Source organism: Perissodus microlepis, chromosome 16 (assembly GCF_051167445.1).
Source record: "Perissodus microlepis isolate ML-2025 ecotype Zambia chromosome 16, ASM5116744v1, whole genome shotgun sequence".
Classification (NCBI taxonomy): Eukaryota; Metazoa; Chordata; class Actinopteri; order Cichliformes; family Cichlidae; genus Perissodus; species Perissodus microlepis.
This window is the reverse complement of record NC_140476.1, coordinates 29,598,827-29,619,131: the sequence shown is the minus strand read 5'-3', so window position 1 is coordinate 29,619,131 and position 20,305 is coordinate 29,598,827. Positions and strand designations below refer to the sequence as shown.

General features: G+C 38.1%; 1 protein-coding gene across 2 annotated transcripts; it reads left to right on the top strand.

Annotated features, from left to right (window-relative positions):
- Positions 1 to 377: 377 nt before the first annotated feature.
- On the top strand, positions 378 to 18,840 carry LOC146371170 (interleukin-1 receptor type 1-like). 2 transcript variants are annotated; one of them, XM_084908420.1, is made up of 13 exons: positions 378 to 447; positions 1,051 to 1,180; positions 8,363 to 8,429; positions 8,811 to 9,060; positions 9,213 to 9,402; positions 11,156 to 11,306; positions 11,556 to 11,624; positions 12,541 to 12,667; positions 12,966 to 13,114; positions 13,224 to 13,361; positions 14,600 to 14,761; positions 14,971 to 15,116; positions 17,960 to 18,840. In XM_084908420.1, the coding sequence occupies exons 3-13, from the start codon at positions 8,366 to 8,368 to the stop codon at positions 18,206 to 18,208; spliced, it is 1,695 nt and encodes a 564-aa protein (XP_084764546.1). In that variant the 5' UTR covers positions 378 to 447; positions 1,051 to 1,180; positions 8,363 to 8,365; the 3' UTR covers positions 18,209 to 18,840. The 2 variants fall into 2 exon arrangements, with proteins under 2 accessions (XP_084764546.1, XP_084764547.1); XM_084908421.1 differs by lacking the exon at positions 1,051 to 1,180 and having other exon boundaries at positions 382 to 447.
- Positions 18,841 to 20,305: the final 1,465 nt, after the last annotated feature.

Genomic DNA, 20,305 nt, shown 5'->3' with positions numbered 1-20,305 from the left:
ACATAAATGATATGAACATCTGTCATCCATGCATTCTCTTCTGCTTATCTTTATCTTAAAGATTTGTAGCAAATTCTCTTATGGCTGAAACACATTTAAATAACAAAAACAAGAAAATGTGCCTAAACATGGGTGTTCATTTCTAATTTTGATCTACCGAGTGGCTTTTAGTGATATAGATTTCTATGTTACATCTACACCCCGTCAGCATTAACATGTGGTTGTTTTGTTCAGGTGAATGTGTAGTTTTTCAAGTCTGCCTGTTGAAGTAACAGTCGCACTGCTGTTGTTGTGACTGTTATGTAAGCATGGACCCGGGGTGGGTCCAACATGGACAGGAAACAGGCTGATGTGTGCATGAGAGAGAGAGTGAGAGAGAGAGAAACAACCATACCGGCTGCATCGAGCTGATTACACTCCAGCGGCCAGCACACACACTTTTGTGAGGTAAGCAAACACTTTCATTACTACTAACAATTTTAACTTCCTTGCTTTAGGATATGCTAAGGTTCTAAATAGGTATACTCCAAGTTAAATGCAGAAAAAAGAACTAGGGTGAGAAGATAACTTATAAACTTTATAAAGGCTTTACAGATCTGTTTACAGATCTTCTCAGATCTCTTCCATAGTTATTTCCACAGCATCTGGAAAACAGAACAGTTAAAGCTAGCAATACTTTAAACTCATAGTGGATCGAATCAGTATTCAATTTGAATTATTCAAGAATTATTATAAGACTTATTCAGGATTTTAACACTTTGATTTGATATGAGCTCAAGCTGCAAAATTAGAAACTTCCTGTATAGAAGATATGATTCAAAGTGCAACTCGACTGAGCGGTTACAAATATTGGTGAACATTTGTAGCAATTCTATGTGAACAGGCTCTCTACTGAAGATGAATGTGGTGTGTCTCTGTTGCTCTCTGACATGTTTTAAAAACATGTCAGAGATGCTACAACTAGAAACTCTTGACAGACAGATTGTTATACTGTTGGCACTGTAACACCATGTGACTTGTGTTCACTTTGTCCTTTTGCTGTTTTTTTAGCTGTTATTTCTTATTCAGCCACTGAGTCTGTCAAGGACATTGTGAGAAGTGATGCACCGTGCAAAAAGTCCTTAAATGACAAGCTGATTAAGTTCGATAACCAGGAATTATTTGATAACAATCTTCACAGGTAATCAGTGTTATATTCCGCAATCAGTCATCAATTTCATCTGCAACTTCTTCTGACAAGTTCCTGTGTTATCGGTCCACTGAAAGGCTTCTAAGTTGATAGCTTTCTCCAGCAACCAGCCGGCTCAAAACCAAAGGAAACATGCAAGCCTAAGAAAAACAAAACACACAGCATTCTGTTCTTTTGAACAACCAGTGATGAGAGAGCAGCATTTTAACTGATTTCATAACTCAGTGATTCCTGAGATTAGGGACAAAACAGGTTTTAATTTTATAAAATATCTTTTTTGATTTTTCAAAAACATATTTACATATAATTGTTACACAAAGTTTTGGCTGTCTCACCATGTTTTGGTACAATCTCCCAGGTGTAACATTTTTTAATAATTTCTGTTTTTGCTGGAGAAGTACAAGGTTTTTGTCAACACCGTCAGACACAAAGAAATGCAAAAATATATATTTTAAATTAAGTTGTTTCAGCTATTTTGACTATTAGCAGCTTCTCTATTCTATTGTTTATGCACATATGTTTTCAAAGTAATTATGCTACATTTAAAAGTAAGATTCTTTGGCTTTTTATTATTAGAGTTACAGTCATACATATTTTCAGAAGCTTGTATTTAATCTCTATAAGAAACAATCATATTAAGCAGAATGCAAATTACACATTTATTGAGAAAATTACGTATTTTTATTGAATAGAATAGAATTAGAATAGAATTCAACTTTATTGTCATTGCACATGCACAGGTACAGGGCAACGAAATGCAGGAAGATCATGAGGGAGGAAACTATATGGTTCTCCAAAAGAGAAAAATAAACAAATACTCCATATTATGGAGTTGACAAGGTGCTGACGGTGGTGACACAAATCTGACAGTGTTGACACACTAGTAGAAAACAAGATATTATTTCTTTCAAAATGACCATTAAACCTTAGCAACCTTTGTAATATCACAAGACACATCATAACAATTCTGTTTTTGCACATGTCAAGTTCTACATCTTAATAGTTCACCAGCAAGCAGCTACCTACTACTCCTTGATTCCCAAAGTTCTCTGTGGTTGTGTGTTTAGACCCTGCTGGACTTTCTCTCCTTTTGTCTCTGTGCTTGTTTCCAAAACCTTCTCTTCTGACTTTTTTCTCTTTCTTTCAGATCACTGATGTTCTTTATTTTTCTCTTTTTCACTCTATTTCTCCATCTTTCCCTTTCCTTTATGAGAAACTCTTTCTTCAACTCAGGCTGGCTGTTAATCTTTTCTCTCCTTCTTTTTTGATACTCCCTGCTCCTTCTCTTTCATTCCTCTACTGACAGGTTCCCCTTTGCTATTGTAGCCTGAAATGTACCATCTTGTAATTACTATAACTTTTCTGAACCTTATGCTTTTTTACAGATTAAGGATGAATATTCACAACACAATTATGCATTAAGCAATAGAGATGCTATCCGGTCTTTAAGTCTGATGTCATTAGCCGTTTCCTACGGTGGCCCCTAGAGACAAAGCACGTACAAACTCCAAAACACTTGCAAAGTGCGGCATCACTGAGAGTTACAATCTGTCTAAATTGTTTCATCTTTAATAAAATGATCAGTGTGGCTGCTCTACCAGGTGTAACATCCAGACATCCATGAAAACAGAATATATGAAATTTAACAGAGTTAGAAGTTAGATTGCTTGTTTCCACCTGAACATGATACACCAGCTCTGCTACCACTTCCAACATAAATACAGACAGAAAACTAAACAGCAGTGACTATTGTCAGGTTACTAAAGTTGGGCTAGCTGGTATATAGTGATGTGCTACGTGATCGCTAGCGACACAGCTATGTTAGCATAATATAAACACAGTGAAGCTGGAGGATGAATGCTAACTTTTTACCACTTGATAAAAGTTAACGTGAGGGTTCCCGATGGTTAGGCTGACAGTGATCACTGACTGTTTTTAGGCAACACGTTCTCACTCCCAAAGCGTAACATTTTACGCTAGGTGACAAATCGTCAGCATGTTACGCCTCGGGAGTGAGAATGGGCTCTTTTAGGGGCTTGTTCAGATGTAGTAGAACAAGATAAAAAGCATTAAAACATTTTAACAGCACAACAGGCTTAATAAACACAGAGTAGTTTGGACCCGGAAGCAGGATTCATACATCATCACTTAAAGACCAACTCTCGAGGCACAGCTAGCTCAGTAGATGCCACATGATCGGAAGGTTGGGCGTTCAAATCAAACGAACAGCAGCTATCCTGGATTTGTAGCTGCCCACTGCATCACTGAGTGAATGGGTTAAATGCAGAGGACTACGCATTTTCCTACAGGATTAATAATGTATACATAAACAATGAGATTCAAGATAAGACAAATTTGATAATATTTGACACATCTGTGAAGCAGAAATATCAGTAAAATACACAGGAGGTAATATATCTGAAATATTAGTAAAAAATAACTTAATATAAATGGTGAATAGCACACTTTTGTGGCATTTGTCAACACCATTAGGAAAAGGGTCAACACCGTCAGACAAAAATCCTGATGGTGTTGACATCTGTGGTGTTGAACGATGTGGGCTTCATAGATAATTGGCAAACCTTCTGGAGGAAACCTGGTCTTGTTAGGAGAGACGGCATCCATCCCACTTTGGATGGAGCAGCTCTCATTTCTAGAAATATGGACAAATTTATTAAACCCCCCAAAATATGACTATCCAGAGTTGGGACCAGGAAGCAGAGTTGCAGTCTTACACGCCTCTCTGCAGCTTCTCTCCTCCTGCTACCCCCCCAAAAACCCATCTCCATAGAGACTGTGTCAGCTTCCAAAAAGACAAAAAACAAACTAAAAACCAGCAACAAACAACTTAAACATAAACAATTACAAAGAAAGAACAGTACAGTATCCACATCTGAACCAAAGAGTAAAACAGTGAAATGTGGATTATTAAATATTAGGTCTCTCTCCTCCAAGTCTCTGTTAGTACATGACTTAATAATTGATCAACAAATTGATTTACTCTGCCTTACAGAAACCTGGTTGCAGCAGGATGATTATGTTAGTTTAAATGAATCAACACCCCCGAGTCATTCTAACTACCAGAAACCTCGAAGCACAGGCCGAGGGGGCGGTGTGGCAGCAATTTTTCACACCAGCCTATTAATTAATGAAAGACCAAGACAGACTTTTAATTCATTTGAAAGCCTGATGCTTAACATTGTCCACCCCAGCTGTGAAACTCAGAAACCAGTCTTACTTGTTATCATCTATCGTCCACCTGGGCCTTACACAGAGTTTCTGTCTGATTTCTCAGACTTTATATCTAATTTAGTTCTGAGCTCAAATAAAATAATTATTGTGGGTGATTTTAACATCCATGTAGATGCTAAAAATGACAGCCTCAACATGGCATTTAGTCTGTTATTAGACTCAATTGGCTTCTCTCAAAATGTAAAAGAACCCACCCACCACTTTAATCACACTCTAGATCTTGTTTTAACATATGGCATAGAAACTGAACATTTAACAGTGTTTCCTGAAAACCCTCTCCTGTCTGATCATTTCCTGATAACATTTACATTTACAATAATTGATTACACAGCGGTGGAGAGTAGATTTTATCAAAGTAGATGGCTTTCTGAAAGCGCTGTAACTAAGTTTAAGAATATAATCCACCCACTGTTATCATCTTCAATGCCCTGTACCAACACAGAGCAGAGCAGCTATCTGAACGCTACCCCAACAGAGGTCGATTATCTTGTTAATAATTTCACCTCCTCACTACGTACGACTCTGGATACTGTAGCTCCAGTGAAAACTAAGGTCTCTAATCAGAAGTACCTGACTCCGTGGTATAATTCTCAAACACGTACCCTAAAGCAGATGACTCGTAATCTGGAGAGGAAATGGCGTGTCACAAATTTAGAGGATCATCATTTAGCCTGGAGAAATAGTTTGCTGCTTTATAAGAAAGCCCTCAGCAAAGCCAGAACATCTTACTATTCATCACTGATTGAAGAAAATAAGAACAACCCCAGGTTTCTCTTCAGCACTGTAGCCAGGCTGACAAACAGTCAGAGCTCTGTTGAGCCAACCATCCCTTTAACGTTAACTAGTAATGACTTCATGAACTTCTTCACAAATAAAATTTTTATCATTAGAGAAAAAATTACCAGTAATCATCCCACAGATGTAATATTATCTACAGCTACTCTTAGTACCATTGATGTTAAGTTAGACTCTTTTTCTCCAATTGATCTTTCTGAGTTAACTTCAATAATTACTTCCTCCAAACCATCAACGTGTCTTTTAGACCCCATTCCTACAAAACTGCTCAAAGTCCTGCCATTAATTAATTCTTCGATCTTAAATATGATCAACCTATCTCGAATAATCAGCTATGTACCAGAGGCCTTCAAGCTGGCTGTAGTTAAACCTTTACTCAAAAAGCCATCTCTAGACCCAGCAGTCTTAGCTAATTATAGGCCAATCTCCAACCTTCCTTTCATATCAAAAATCCTTGAAAGAGTAGTTGTCAAACAGCTAACAGATCATCTGCAGAGGAATGGTTTATTTGAAGAGTTTCAGTCAGGTTTCAGAGCTCATCACAGCACAGAAACAGCTTTAGTGAAGGTTACAAATGATCTTCTTATGGCCTCTGACAGTGGACTCATCTCTGTGCTTGTCCTGCTAGACCTCAGTGCAGCGTTCGATACTGTTGACCATAATATCCTATTAGAGCGATTAGAACATGCTGTAGGTATTACAGGTACTGCACTGCAGTGGTTTGTATCATATCTATCTAATAGACTCCAATTTGTGCATGTAAATGGAGAGTCCTCTTCACACACTGAGGTTAATTATGGAGTTCCACAGGGTTCAGTGCTAGGACCAATTCTGTTTACATTATACATGCTTCCCTTAGGCAGCATCATTAGAAGACATAGCATACATTTTCACTGCTATGCCGATGACACCCAGCTCTATCTGTCCATGAAGCCAGATAACACACACCAATTAGTTAAACTGCAGGAATGTCTTAAAGACATAAAGACCTGGATGGCCGCTAACTTTCTGCTTCTTAATTCAGATAAAACTGAGGTTATTGTACTCGGCCCTGAAAATCTTAGAAATATGGTATCTAACCAGATTCATACTCTGGATGGCATTACCTTGGCCTCCAGTAACGCTGTGAGGAACCTTGGAGTCATTTTTGACCAGGACATGTCCTTCAACGCACATATTAAACAAATATGTAAGACTGCTTTCTTCCATTTGCGCAACATCTCTAAAATTAGAAATATCCTGTCTCAGAGTGACGCTGAAAAACTAGTTCATGCATTTATTACTTCCAGGCTGGACTACTGTAATTCATTATTATCAGGATGTCCAAAAAACTCACTGAAAAGCCTTCAGCTAATCCAAAATGCTGCAGCAAGAGTACTGACAGGGACTAGAAAGAGAGAGCATATTTCTCCTGTTTTGGCTTCCCTTCATTGGCTTCCTGTTAAGTCCAGAATTGAATTCAAAATCCTGCTCCTCACATACAAGGTCTTAAATAATCAGGCCCCATCTTATCTTAATGACCTTGTAGTACCATATCACCCTATTAGAGCACTTCGCTCTCGCTCTGCAGGCCTACTTGTTGTTCCTAGAGTATTTAAAAGTAGAATGGGAGGCAGAGCCTTCAGTTTTCAGGCCCCTCTTCTGTGGAACCAGCTTCCAGTTTGGATTCGGGAGACAGACACTATCTCTACTTTTAAGATTAGGCTTAAAACTTTCCTTTTTGCTAAAGCATATAGTTAGGACTGGACCAGGTGACCCTGAATCCTCCCTTAGTTATGCTGCAATAGACGTAGGCTGCCAGGGGATTCCCATGATGCATTGAGTTTTTCCTTTCCAGTCACCTTTCTCACTCACTATGTATTAATAGACCTCTCTGCATTGAATCATATCTGTTATTAACCTCTGTCTCTCTTCCACAGCATGTCTTTTATCCTGTCTTCCTTCTCTCACCCCAACCGGTCGCAGCAGATGGCCGCCCCTCCCTGAGCCTGGTTCTGCCGGAGGTTTCTTCCTGTTAAAAGGGAGTTTTTCCTTCCCACTGTCGCCAAAGTGCTTGCTCATAGGGGGTCATATGATTGTTGGGTTTTTCTCTGTATCTATGAAGCGCCTTGAGGCGACTTTTGTTGTGATTTGGCGCTATATAAATAAAATTGAATTGAATTGAAATCTGATGGTGTTGACAAAATACCCGACTTTCTCTCATAACACATGTTTATCTGACAGAAGCCATCTTGTTTTTCATCAGTTGCTTATGGCTTCTACAATCTACCTAAATTAAGCTCTTTTTACAAAACAAAATAATTAAATCTTGGATTACATCGACTTTGGTGGTGACACACTATGGTTGTGACAAAGAGTTTTATCAGAAAGGTATGCAATAAATGACATTAAAATAAAAAAAAATTATCACAGCAGTGACCTCATGGCATGTGTATCAAACAGGAAGTGGTAAAGGGGTCCTCAGAGTGTAAGCTACCCACAATAATTCCTGATTTTTTGTACTTTTAAAAAAATCTGATGGTGTTGACAAAAACTCTGGACATGATTTTAATCACTTAAAAAATATGTAAAAATAAATTTTCAATTGCATATTTTGATATTATATAAGGTATTGAATTAAATACTTAGCGACGAGAGCCATGATGTTTAATTTTACATTACTTTTAATTTTTTTTTCTGTATTTTAATATTATCACACCTGCTTCTGGACAATGGATTTTTAAGGTACTGGTAATGTATTGTACCATTTAAAATAAATAAATATGTATAAAAAAATGCAAAATCATACTTTTGTTGTATAAAAAATTGCCTTGGTTTGTCTTTTAGGCAGTTGGGTTAACACTTGTATGCACATTTTTAACCGCAAAATTGGATTTTATCTGCCGGACATGTTTTGTCCCTTATCTCAAGAATCACTGAACTGTCACATTATCTGTGGAACAGACAGGGAGAAGCACTTTAAGCTATTGAGGCCATGGTAAAAGCTTATGTGCAGGGCTGACAGTGTATGAGTAAAGCAAGTTAATAAGTTAGTGTAATTAAATATGAAATATATCACATGATTCAGAACAGTGTGGTTTGGCTTTGAATGTCCTTTGTCTCTCTCTCTCTCTCTCTCTCTCTCAGCTAATGGATGCTTTCCAGCTTCTCTTTCTTGTTGCAGTGGTGACATCCATATCAGAATGGAAATCAGGTGGTGTATACAGTACATGATTCATCTGCATGTGCGGTTTAACCTTGCAATGAAACCATGGTGAAGCTGCACACCCGGTATTAATCAGGCTCAAAAGGCCGCTGATGTGTACATATCATGACAATTTTGAGCAAGTTGTAGAAAAAGTTATATCAAAAGTTATCATTGATGGGTCAGCAAAACATCAAAGCCAAAATGTAGAAGGTAAAAATATATGGCAAGACAGAAAGGCCATAAAAATCGTTGAAAAACATTAAGGCAAAAAAGAAAAGGAACATTTCATAAACTTTTTCATTTCATCGTACAGCATTGTAGCATCTGCAACACACCTTTCACATTTGCATTTGCACTTATCATCACCTCCATCTGCTTCTCCCTCAGTTTCAGATTCTGGCAAATCACAATGTGAGACCATGAATGAGGAGAGCATTACAGTTCTTGAAGGGGAGTCTCTTTTTTATGTACCTTTTATTTTAGAACCAAACTTCAACAATAAAAATTTTACATGGTACAAATATAGCACCCAAATTCAGAATATGTCCTCTGATAAGAAAGCCAGGGTGCATTACCAAGGCGAAGCACTGTTTCTCTTAAACCTCAACATTTCTGATTCTGGAGATTACACTGCTTGGTAAGAATCATCTCTACGAAATATGTTACAAAATTTCTATCTAGCATCTAACATTAGTGATGGTCTGGGTTTTCTTGAACTCTAAAACAATTTTCTTCTTTTGTTGTCTCTTTTTTTGTTAATGTGCTTCCCACTCATTGATTCACTTTTAGGGAAATCAAGTCTTCAGGACAATGTTTTAACCACCGTGTGAAAATTGAAGTGTTCAATGCAAGTTACAGAGGAAGCAAGATGTTAAACTACGGAGAAATCAAAAACTCTGACCAGAGCAAAAAGGTCCCATGTCCAGAACGAGTCCAAAGCACATGTAGTGCATTCAAAGGAAACATCACCTGGTACAAGGTAGGCCAAAAAGCCCAGGCCAGCTTCCTGTTTGTTTGGCAAACTTGCAAACCTGCACCATTGCCTTAAATGCATCCAGGAAAGTCTACGGGTCATCCACCTCTGCCATTTTAAATAAGGATACATGAAACACTACACATATAAAGGCTAAGTGACATCATGGAGCCCTGCTTTCAAAAACGGACATAGATGTGTGACTGTGAAGCTGGATTTAAGAAATAAAGTTTTAAAAATCATGTTCAGCGTCATCTTATGTCAGTATAGAAGTTGATACTTTAGTTTATCTTAGCTAACTAGGGACAGAATCAAAACTCAGAGGAAAATAACTGCACTAGAACTAAAAAAAACAGTTTCAGGGAATTACATTTGTGCTGTCCCTGGCTGCAACAATGAGTTTTATGTTTAAAAACTGTCCACTTTCATCCTCTGTCTCTTTAGCAGTAACTGGCTTTCATTGATTGGCTAGCTGCACTCAAACGGAAAAATCTAGCTGTTTGCCGCAATGTTCGGGTTTATAAAGCAAGTTTTAAAGAAGGACTCAGAAGAAGAGATGCCACGCTTTTTGAAACCTTTTGTGTTTTTCTCACATCATCTCACTGACTGGATTACTTCATATTAAAAGTGAGGAAAAGTGAAGGCTTTAGTGTGAACTTCAGCTTGTGAGTCTGGTGACTCAAACAGGCTCTCCTCCACACTGTCCTCATTTATTAAAGTGCTTTATAAACCAGAACAGTATGGCTAACAGCTGGCTGCTAGCCAAACAGCGAATAGCGACTTACTGCTAAAGACACAGACAGTGAAAGTAGACAGTATATACACAGTTTCTTAACAACAAACTCATTGTTGCAGCCCAAATGTGATCCCCTTAAACTGATTTTTGTCATTTTAAATTTGTAATGTTATTATTTTCCCCGGAGTTAACGATTCTGTCACTAGTTAGCTAACATAAGCTAATGTCTATTAGCCACAAACAAACAAACAACCACAAAGCATACTGGCAGAAGATGGGACTAAACTAAACATGTTTTTAAAACTTAAATCCAGATTTATAGATAGTGTTACATCTATGTCGGCTCAGTGGTGTAAATTAGTCTTTATATGTGTAGCATTTCATGTCCCCTATAAAGGTGTGTGTTTGCCAGTTGTTTGTTATGCTGAATGATTTGGTGCTTGGCCATTTTGAATACACGTTTTTTTTTGGGAGGATTTTTCTGACTTTTCGGTAATCGTTTTTGGATCAAGGCCATTGGATTAATTGATGGTATGACCCTGCCTGGTTTATGACTCTGGATACTTTGCTAAAAAGGTGCAAGAGCTAGTTGCCAACCAGCATCAAGCTGCAAAGCTAAGAGGTGCCAGAACTGACTGCTGATGGTAATAAGTACCAGTACTAACCAGTGAAACCAGTGGGGCAAAAGATGATTCCACTGGCCCTGGAAGTTGATGACATTAAAATGTTGCTTGACTTCTGAACAAAGGAATGTTATTTAACTTTTTAAACATTGTCCATGTTAATACCAGTGTACATTTTTATGTAAGATAAAAGTGTTGGTTTCATTGCTATAGCAAGAACCTGATTACAAGTTAATAAAAAGGGAGCTACTTTAATAACCTCTAAACTTTTACAATACAACAATTACAAACTAAGCCACAATGATGTAAACGACAGGGCCATTGTGATGATTTACAAAACAGACCACGTTCATTGAAGTAAAATGTGTTGCTTTCCCTATTTGTGCCCTTCTCGGTGCAGGACTATACTCTTATTGAAGATCAGCATGAAGTCGAATTGAGAGTGCATAATGCTACCAAAGACCACGAGGGCCTCTACACCTGTATTTGTACCTGGGCATACAATAATAAGGTGTACAGTACGTCAGGTTCCAGGGAACTTATACTTCTAGGTGAAACTGCATTCTTTGGTGTTTAGTTTTGGATACCAACACAACACATTGCGACACCAACATAAACTTGACTATATAAGTGAAATTGTAATGGCCTGTACATTTAACATGTTTAGTAATGAGCCAGAGCTAAAGATTTGTATGTATGTCACAGGTTTTCCTGATTTTTCAAAACAATACCCATATTATAGCATACCAAATGTCCTATTAGAGGATGAAAAATGGCTCACTCTTTTTGGTTGCTTGCAGAAAAAGCTGTGCACTACATAGAAATTTTGACCCCAGCTGATGAGTCGCAGGAGCAGTTTGCTGATGAAGGTAATAAAATCTCATCTTCATGTCAACATGTTGCTGTCATAACACTGCAAATACTTGGTTAATAACAGTGATCCTCTGAAAGTTACTCAGTTAGCACTTAGCAGGACTAAAGTTGCATCCATACAGGGAGTGACTGACTCATCACTTAAGAAGGGGGAGGTGGAGCAGTGTGTTTTTGGGGACCAGTGCCTGATGAGTAGGGTAGCACACCTGTCTAATTAACCTCTCCTCTGGCAGTAGGTGTGGGGGCCAGAAACAAGACAAAGCCAAAATCAGAAAGAGAGAAAGATTGTGTGTAACGCTTTGTGTGAATAAAATTGTTTGTAAAATGCAGCCCTCTGCCCTTCCTGGGGAGAGCTCACAGTGGCAGGAGCAACTGCCACACTGGTGCCCAATGTACCTGGTGACCCAGGAAGGAGTGGCGGTTTCTCCAGCACTGTCACCTCCACTCTCTGAGGTGGTCTTATTTAAAATGACGGAGGTGGATGACCTGTAGACTTTCCTGGATGCATTTAAGGCAATGGTGCAGGCTTGCAAGTTTGCCACCTTCCGTTTAAGGGAGTGTTGCTGCAATCAGGGCTTACAGGCATCCTATAGTGCCAGTGGAAACTAAATACAGGAATAAACATAGAATTACGGCTGTGTTGCACCCCCTGATGTTTGGTACCGATTGGCTGGGGTTTGATAAACTGGTGGAGGTGTTATACGAGTGGCCATCGGGAAAGATTTTCAAGGCATCCTATTACTACTCCATAGCTGGTCATATGGAATATATAAAAACTCTGGAAAGAATAATGGCCCAGTTTTACTGACTGTGCATTCAGGGGAATGTGCGCCTTTGTCGTGCATCTTACTCTGTATTCCAGTGGGTTAACCCGTCCTCTTTCTTTCTTCATCCTTCCTTCTTTCCTTCCAGGCTCTGAGATTAAGCTGAATTGCTCAGTTTTGTGTGGGACTAATGTGAAACATGACTGTAATGCCAGCTGGTACATCAATGGAATTCCTTTCAAAAACAGGGATGGTTATAGTCAAACTACCAAAATGTAAGCCTCTTTTATACTTTACACAATGTACACTTAATGTTTTGCTAATCTTTTGAGTGGATTTCAACATGTAGTTTAAGGTGCTTCTAAGGTATTTTACAGAATAAGTTAACATGACCTCTTTAAGTGCTATTGTTTAAGAGTCACACTTAAGAGAACCTCAAAGATCTGTTGAAAATATGTTAAATAGTAACTGTTATGTATTTCCTCTCATTTGTCTGCAGTGAACCTTTCTGCTGAACTTTGTCTTTGACCCTTTGTCTTCTTTAACAAAACAAACTCTTATCTTCTTTGTTAGAGCAACTGAGGAACCTTCAAAGAATACCATTGCCACTGCAATCCTCACCATTAAAAAAGTGTCTGCTAAGGATTTTCAACAGAAGTTTAAGTGTTTTGGCGAGAGCTATTACCGAACAAAGAATGCCACTTTAACTCTTAAGAGGAAAGGTCAGTCACAGGGCCATTGATTGTTTTTTAGCCTTGCTAACAAAAATGTCTGTTGACTTTTAGCGAAGCATGGAAATGTTATTTTACACTATAATTTTGTGTTTCCTAGAATCCATAATTCCACTTGCCATTGGAGGAGTATGCATGTTATTCGTTGGTGTTTTTGTCGCTGTTTTGGTCAAATACTTTGCCATTGACTTAGCCCTGTTCTTCAGACCCTACTTCCCACTAAGCAGTAGCAATAAAGGTAAGAGAGTAAATATTTTTCTTGGGGGCTTTATTATCTTAGTTTTGTACCAACAGTAAAGGAATGAAGTACAATGCTAATTAGTCAGTTTCAGAGGATAGACCGAGCCAGTTTAGCTGCTACTCCTGCTCCCTGGCTTCAGTGCTATACTTTAAGGAAAACTGCACCAGTTTAACACATCCAAGACTTAAGAGAGGAAGATGTTGTGGTTATAGACCCTGAAACATTATGTCAAAACAAAAGTTACTTCCTAAAATATTCATCAGCTTGTTTGCTACAAAATAGTGGTATCCAGTGGTTTTCAATATGACAAATTAGAAATATAAGAAAAATGCAAGAGTAACCAAATTGAATAACAAATAAATAAACCTGAAGTGTTCTGGTTCCTTCTGAAGGTTCAAACAACATATAAAAAATGCTGGTTCACTTTGGCTATGGTGAACAAGTAAGCCAAATGCCTTTTGGAGAAAGCTTTTGAGATGGCATGACATAGACTCTATTAATCCCACACTGTGGCAATTCACATATTACAGCAACACAAGGGTCCATAAAGTGCAGTTGGAGCGATAATATATACACAGTTTTTAGCAGCCATTTATCATGTGTGCATATTCCACAGTCTCAAAACTGGTTTTGGAAAGGTTAAACCAGGCGAATATTAAGTTTCTACATTGGCCTTCCCAAAGCCTGACCTCAACCATATTGAAAATTTGTGAGTGACGCCCAAAAGCGAGATGATATCACAAATTTAAACCTACCAGTTCTGCCAAGAAGGGTGGTCAAACATCCATCCAGAATTGAGTCAGAAACTTGTTGGGGGCTGCTAAAAGCATCTGGTCAAGGGGCATCTTACTAAATATTAGTGGTAGTATTATCATATATTTGAGCCTGTATGCATAATCTTGACTCTGCATTTGTGGGATGAATTAAAACCTGTCCTCCCAATTGTTGTTGGGTTTTTTTGTATGTTTTAACTCATTAAAGATGTATGCTGTACAATTGTTCCACCCTGGAAAAAGAAAGGTTCAAAGAAGTTAAAAATGACACATTCATGTCAATGATGAGTGTTTGTAACTTCTGACCACAACTGTTCAAACACAAATGACTTATTGTGGTGACAGGGTCACTTTACATCACAATGAGCCGATAAGGAAGAAACATTAATAAAAAAAACCTGAGAAAACCTTGTCAAAGAAAGTACACATCAATTTCCACTGATTTGTTTGTTTGTTTCCCAGACACAAGTTTATATGACGCCTATGTGGTCTACCAGACACCAATGGACAAGATCACTGAGGACACACTCTCTCAGTTTATCACGCAGACTTTGCCCTCTGTCCTCGAGGATAAGTGCAGATATCGGCTCTTTATCCACGGGAGGGATGACATACCAGGGGAAGGTCAGTGTTTTATGTGCTTTAATTGTAATTTTGGACATCAACAACCAATATATTTTGTATTTGTGATTCAGGTATTTTATTGTCTGCAGTGTTCTTTGTAGCCCAGCTTAAGTGCTAAAGGGATACCAGTGTTGTGCTGCCTAATTTAAAGAGCCATCATGTACCTGTTTTTTTGTTGTTGTTTTTTTCTTTTTGTTGTACCACAACAGATCGTCTGGAGTTGGTGGAGAAATGCATGAATCAGAGCAGGAGGCTCATGGTCATTCTCACACCAGATCTGGGATCAGGCTCCATGACGACAGAGCGATGGCCTGCCTCACCCCAAACCTCAGTGATGGGAGGGTTTGACTGGCAGGTGAGAACTGAGACAGGGACTGCCTGGGAGTATGCTCATTGGCCTAATGACCTGTGATTGACAAATCATTATTCAAGGACTTGTAAAGCACCCAAAGTGCTCATCCAAAGGCTTTAAAATTGGACTTCACAAACCAGTGAGTGGGGTCGAGGTAGCTATATTCATCTTTTATGCTGTCACAGCCCACACATCAGAATTCTCTGGCTCACAGAAACCTGGCAGGTTTGCACACCAAGAGACTCACATAAATACGCTTATCCAGCGTTTCCCACTTTCTCTGTCTGTCTTTCTCTGCTTTGCAGGCAACGTGAGCAGGGGCCTTTGTAGCATCTTTTTTAAATGGGGGTGGGAGTTGTGGAACCAAGAACAAGGCACACAAGGAGGTCCACAAGAAATTGTAGGGCCTTGCAATATAAAGTGCGTTGAGGCAACTGTTGTTGTGATTTAACGCTATATAAATAAAATGTAATTTAATTTCACTGAAACTGGAATATTTAGTCAGAGATCAATTCAGTGCAGAATAATTTGCTGTAGAAAGCATTAGACATGGAGTGAGGACCTTGCCAACTGCTTGGCTTTCCTCCTCCTGGCTTTGTAGGAGGCGAACAGGGCAGGAGGCAGGTCCTGAGAGGAAGTACACTTGTTGCCACTGGATAATGGTTTAAGAGCCTTGGTCCTAACATCCTCTCTATCTTCTCCACAGTAGGCAAATTTGTTTTGCTTAATTATCTTTCTTTAAAATATGACAGATTTAGCCACTTCACACTTCTTTTCAATTTAATTTAATTACATACATTTTTGTTCCTTTCATATTTGTCTGTTTGAAATTTTGAGCTGGCTAATGACAAAAGTTTTCAGAATCCTGTGCAGCCCTGTGTCCCATTTCAGATTTATTACATGAAAAGTTGTGTTGCACAAGTATAATTTTGTGTTGGATAACTGTTTTACAGTGTGGAAAAAAGTATTGAAAAGTTATACTTCTACTTAATTAGCTTAATGGTGCACAGGGTGTATAATCAATATAACTGCACAATATATTTTAAATACTTATAGTATATACCTATTGTGTGGAATTTGACTTTAGATTCTATTATCATTTTAAAAAATACCTACAAGTGGAATCCAAACTGTAATATTTGCATCCAAAATATAGTGGAGTAGAATCAGAATATGGTACAGCACTTAAATATAGTGCAAGTAAAGTAGTCAAGTAAATATAATAAGTTATATTCCTGTACTCTAATTTATTGGTATTGCATGATGTAAGATACTGGTACTCTAGTACAATACCGTCGGTGGGAAAAGTACAATATTTTTACAGCAAATCTAAGGAAACAAGTGCACATAGGGGGAAAAAAATCCTTGTGGAGAAATGTAGCATAACCTCCACACACTGTTACCATTACATTTTTATTCAATTACAACTTTTTGGTCCTTGCAAACTTTGTCAGATACAGAGATAAAGTGTCCATGCAAACATTTACATCTATGTATGCATTCAGTAAGGTTTGGCCAATTAAGGATGCCTGGCTATTAGACATATCACACAGACTGAAATATAGGAAAAGAATAAACATAATGGTAAACGGGACAATGTGTGGCTGTTATACTATATTTCTCCACAAAGACACTATTTGAAGAAACAGACATTTGAAAAAAATTTAATGATCAGATAAAAAGGAGAGATGGAGGAGAGAGGGAAAAAATGAAACTGAGATGCAGCTAAATAAGTACCACTTGGGGACCAGGGCCATGTGCTACAAGTTCAATACATCCACTCCATATGGCTTTATACACGATGACCATCAACTTTATTTTGGTGTAAGTAAGCAAACAAGCAGTAATAGCAGTTACACATAGTTGAATAGTTGGTGCACAATTGAATATTTTGAATTTCATTTTGAATTTTTCCTTTCAGTTCCATTAATTTATGGTTAGTTTTTACTAATTTAATTGTTAGTTTGAACCTTTTTATTAACATAATGTGGGTGACATGTTAAGAAGTTTAGAAAAGGCATTGCAGTTATCAGGCGTCACTTACCTTGACACTAGCAAAGGTAAGTGACATATCATATCTTAATTTATTCATGCAAATAGGGAGGCTTCTTCACACACTAAGGTTAATTATGGAGTTACACAGGGTTCTGTACTGGGACCATTTCTATTTACATTATACATGCTTCCCTTAGGCAGCATTATTAGAAAGCATAGCATATGTTTTCATTATTTTGCAGACGATACCCAGCTTTATGTATCCATGAAGCTCGATCACATACACAAATTAGTTAACCTGCAGGTTTAATTGAGATTATTTTACTGAGCCATAAAAATATAAGAAAAACTATTTTGTCCATCTAACTACCCCTTTTTCACTCTCTGTGTGTTCATACACTGCTCTGCATTTAATCATCAGTTCTTATTAATCTGGCTCTTGTCACACCGTGTTTTTTCTCCTATCTCCCCTAACCCCCAAATGGCGGCCCTTCCTTAATCCTGGTTCTGCTAGCAGTTTCTTCCTGCTAAAAAGAAGTTTTTCCTTCCCACTATCACAAAATCCTTGCTCATAGGAAATTTTCTGATTGTTATGGTTTTCTCTCTATTGTCATAGGATCTTTACCTTAGACTATAAAGCGCCAACAGCATCTGTTGCTGTGTTAATAAGGAATAGATTGATTGTTGTGAAAACAAATGATTCTACTTATATGTGTATCATGGCATCATATTTTTATACTTAAGTTTATTCTATTTTTTCAATGTGCAGCACTACTAGATAGCATTTATGTAAATAAAAATACTAAGTGTACAGTGAAAGGGTGACTAAAGTGTTGTTGATCATTTACCAGGTGGGGCTCCACCATGCATTGGTCCAGAGGGAACTGAGTGTGATTTTGATCCAGCTAGGAGACACGGGGCCACAGCAATACACACACCTCCCCCCGGGCTTGCAGCACCTGATTCGTAAGAGTGCCCCTTTGAAGTGGCCAGAGGGCTCTGGAGGCGCTGCAGCATGGAACTCTCGCTTCTGGAAGAGAGTGAGATACCTGATGCCTGCCACACCTGTCAAAAAATGTGCACAGTCTACTATTATCTAATACATCCTTCAACACGTTTTGTTTAATGTTTTGTACATATATTGGGAAATGTAAGAAAAGGATGATCAGGATTTATCTTTTATAAATCCCAAGAAGCCATTTGTCATGGTCCGGAGTCTGTGAATCCGTGTTTATGTTTTAGTTTATTATTATTCTGTGGTTTTGTTTATTCTGGGTTTCTCGTACTCTCCCTTTTCACGTTTCATGTTCCTATGTTCTGTGTCCCCCAGTCTGTGTTAAGTTTGTGTGTTGTGTCATTACGTGTATGTGTTTCCTGTTTTATTGTGAAGGTCTGCGTCTTATGTGAGTGTTTTCAGTTTGCCTCCCTGGTCTCGTCACGTTAATCACTGCCAGCTGTGTCCCCCACCTGTGTGTAATCTCCCTGTGTTTCTCTGAGTGTATTTTAGTCGTGTCTTCTGTCGTAGTAGTTGCTGGTTCGTCTGTGTTGTTCCCCTCCACTTTCCTGTGCATTCTCCCCGCGTTGTTCTCCCTGCATCTGTTTCACGTCTCAAGGTTTCAGGTTTGTTTTTGCTTAGCTTTTCCCAGTTTAGTTTACTCTTAGGTTTTGGTTTTCGTCCACCTCGTCCCTGTTTGTTTCACCTTTCTGTTAATAAAGCTCACTCACAACTTAAGCAGTCTGCATCTTGGGTCCGTTAATAATTCACACACGGCTTGCCCCGGCATTACTCGAAGCTTTTCAACACAGTCCTCTCTGGTGACATCTGGTGGCCAAAAATATGAAGAGCTTTACCCTGTGTTCACTTTTAAGAACACAGGGTAAAGAGATGGGGGGGGGAGGGGACAATAGAATCATAAAAGGTGACTGCTGCATGCAAACCACAGAAGTCACGTAAGTCACATTGTGACTACGTTGCTGTTGCTAAATGTTTAATATTAGTGTACTTTTTTCAAAACCACATATAATTTCATTAATAATGTTTATGTCAGGCTGGTGTTCATCGGCGTAACTTTGTGCTGAACATCGGGGGGTCAAGATCTCTGTCTAAATAAATAAATCTGGGTGAATTCCCAGATTATTAAACATGCAACTATTTTGCTGGTAATACCTGAAGTGAGTAAAGAAAATTAACAAGATAATGCAAGATAATAAATAATTTTATTAGGGGGGATTATATTGGTTGGGTCTGATTATTGGGGGGGTCATAACGCCCCTAACCCCCCTGGAAATTACGCCTCTGCTGGTGTTGCATATTCTTAGTTTGTTGGTCTTTTCTTTCTTCCAAGTGTTTATTTTCTGCTTCTATTCCATTGTCTGCTCTTCTCCTCTAGTTGAAGCTTCTCTTCTTCAGTTTGTTTAATTTTGTTCTGTAAATGTTTCAAATGTTTCTCTGGTCGAACATTTGAAGGCTGAGAAAACAACTGCTGCGAACAAACCGACTAAAAATTGCTACTTCTCACTCCTGTTTATGCAAAATGTTCAAATGATCTAAGATTCTAAAGGCGTCCTTGTGACATCATCACTCACTAAGCCAATGTGATTGTCGATTGACATTTTTGAATGGGGATATTTTTTTTTAGCCGGTTTTCAAATTTAAGGTAATATTTTAGTGTTTCTTAGTTTTAGATTAGTTGGTTAGTCTAGTTTTTTGCTTAATTTAATGAATAAAAATAACTGCAAGCAAACTAGTGACAAAGATGATGATGAATAATGGAGGGAACATGAATGTCTGCACCCGATGTAACTTGCAGATGTATTGAATGGTGTTAAAACCATCCATTAAAAAGCCAGACAACTCCCAGGGTCAGTGGGTTTCAATTATATCTTGATGCCATACATGCAGTGCTGTGCAAAAGTGCCATTGCTTTGGAACTAAGTGGACTTATATTGATCAGAGAGTTAGAACAACTAAAAGAAACTTAACATGAAAGGAACTAATATGGGTTAACTGGTAGTTGATACAAATCAGGATTTAAAACCAAAACTGACCTGGGAAGAAAGAGAAATATATTTTTGTTTTATTTTTTTTATTATTATTTTTTTTAATTTGTCTTCTTCTTCCTTCTGGGATTTGGATACAACGAGTAAAGTATGAATATTATACACAAAAATACACTATTACCCATTTCTTGTTTTTA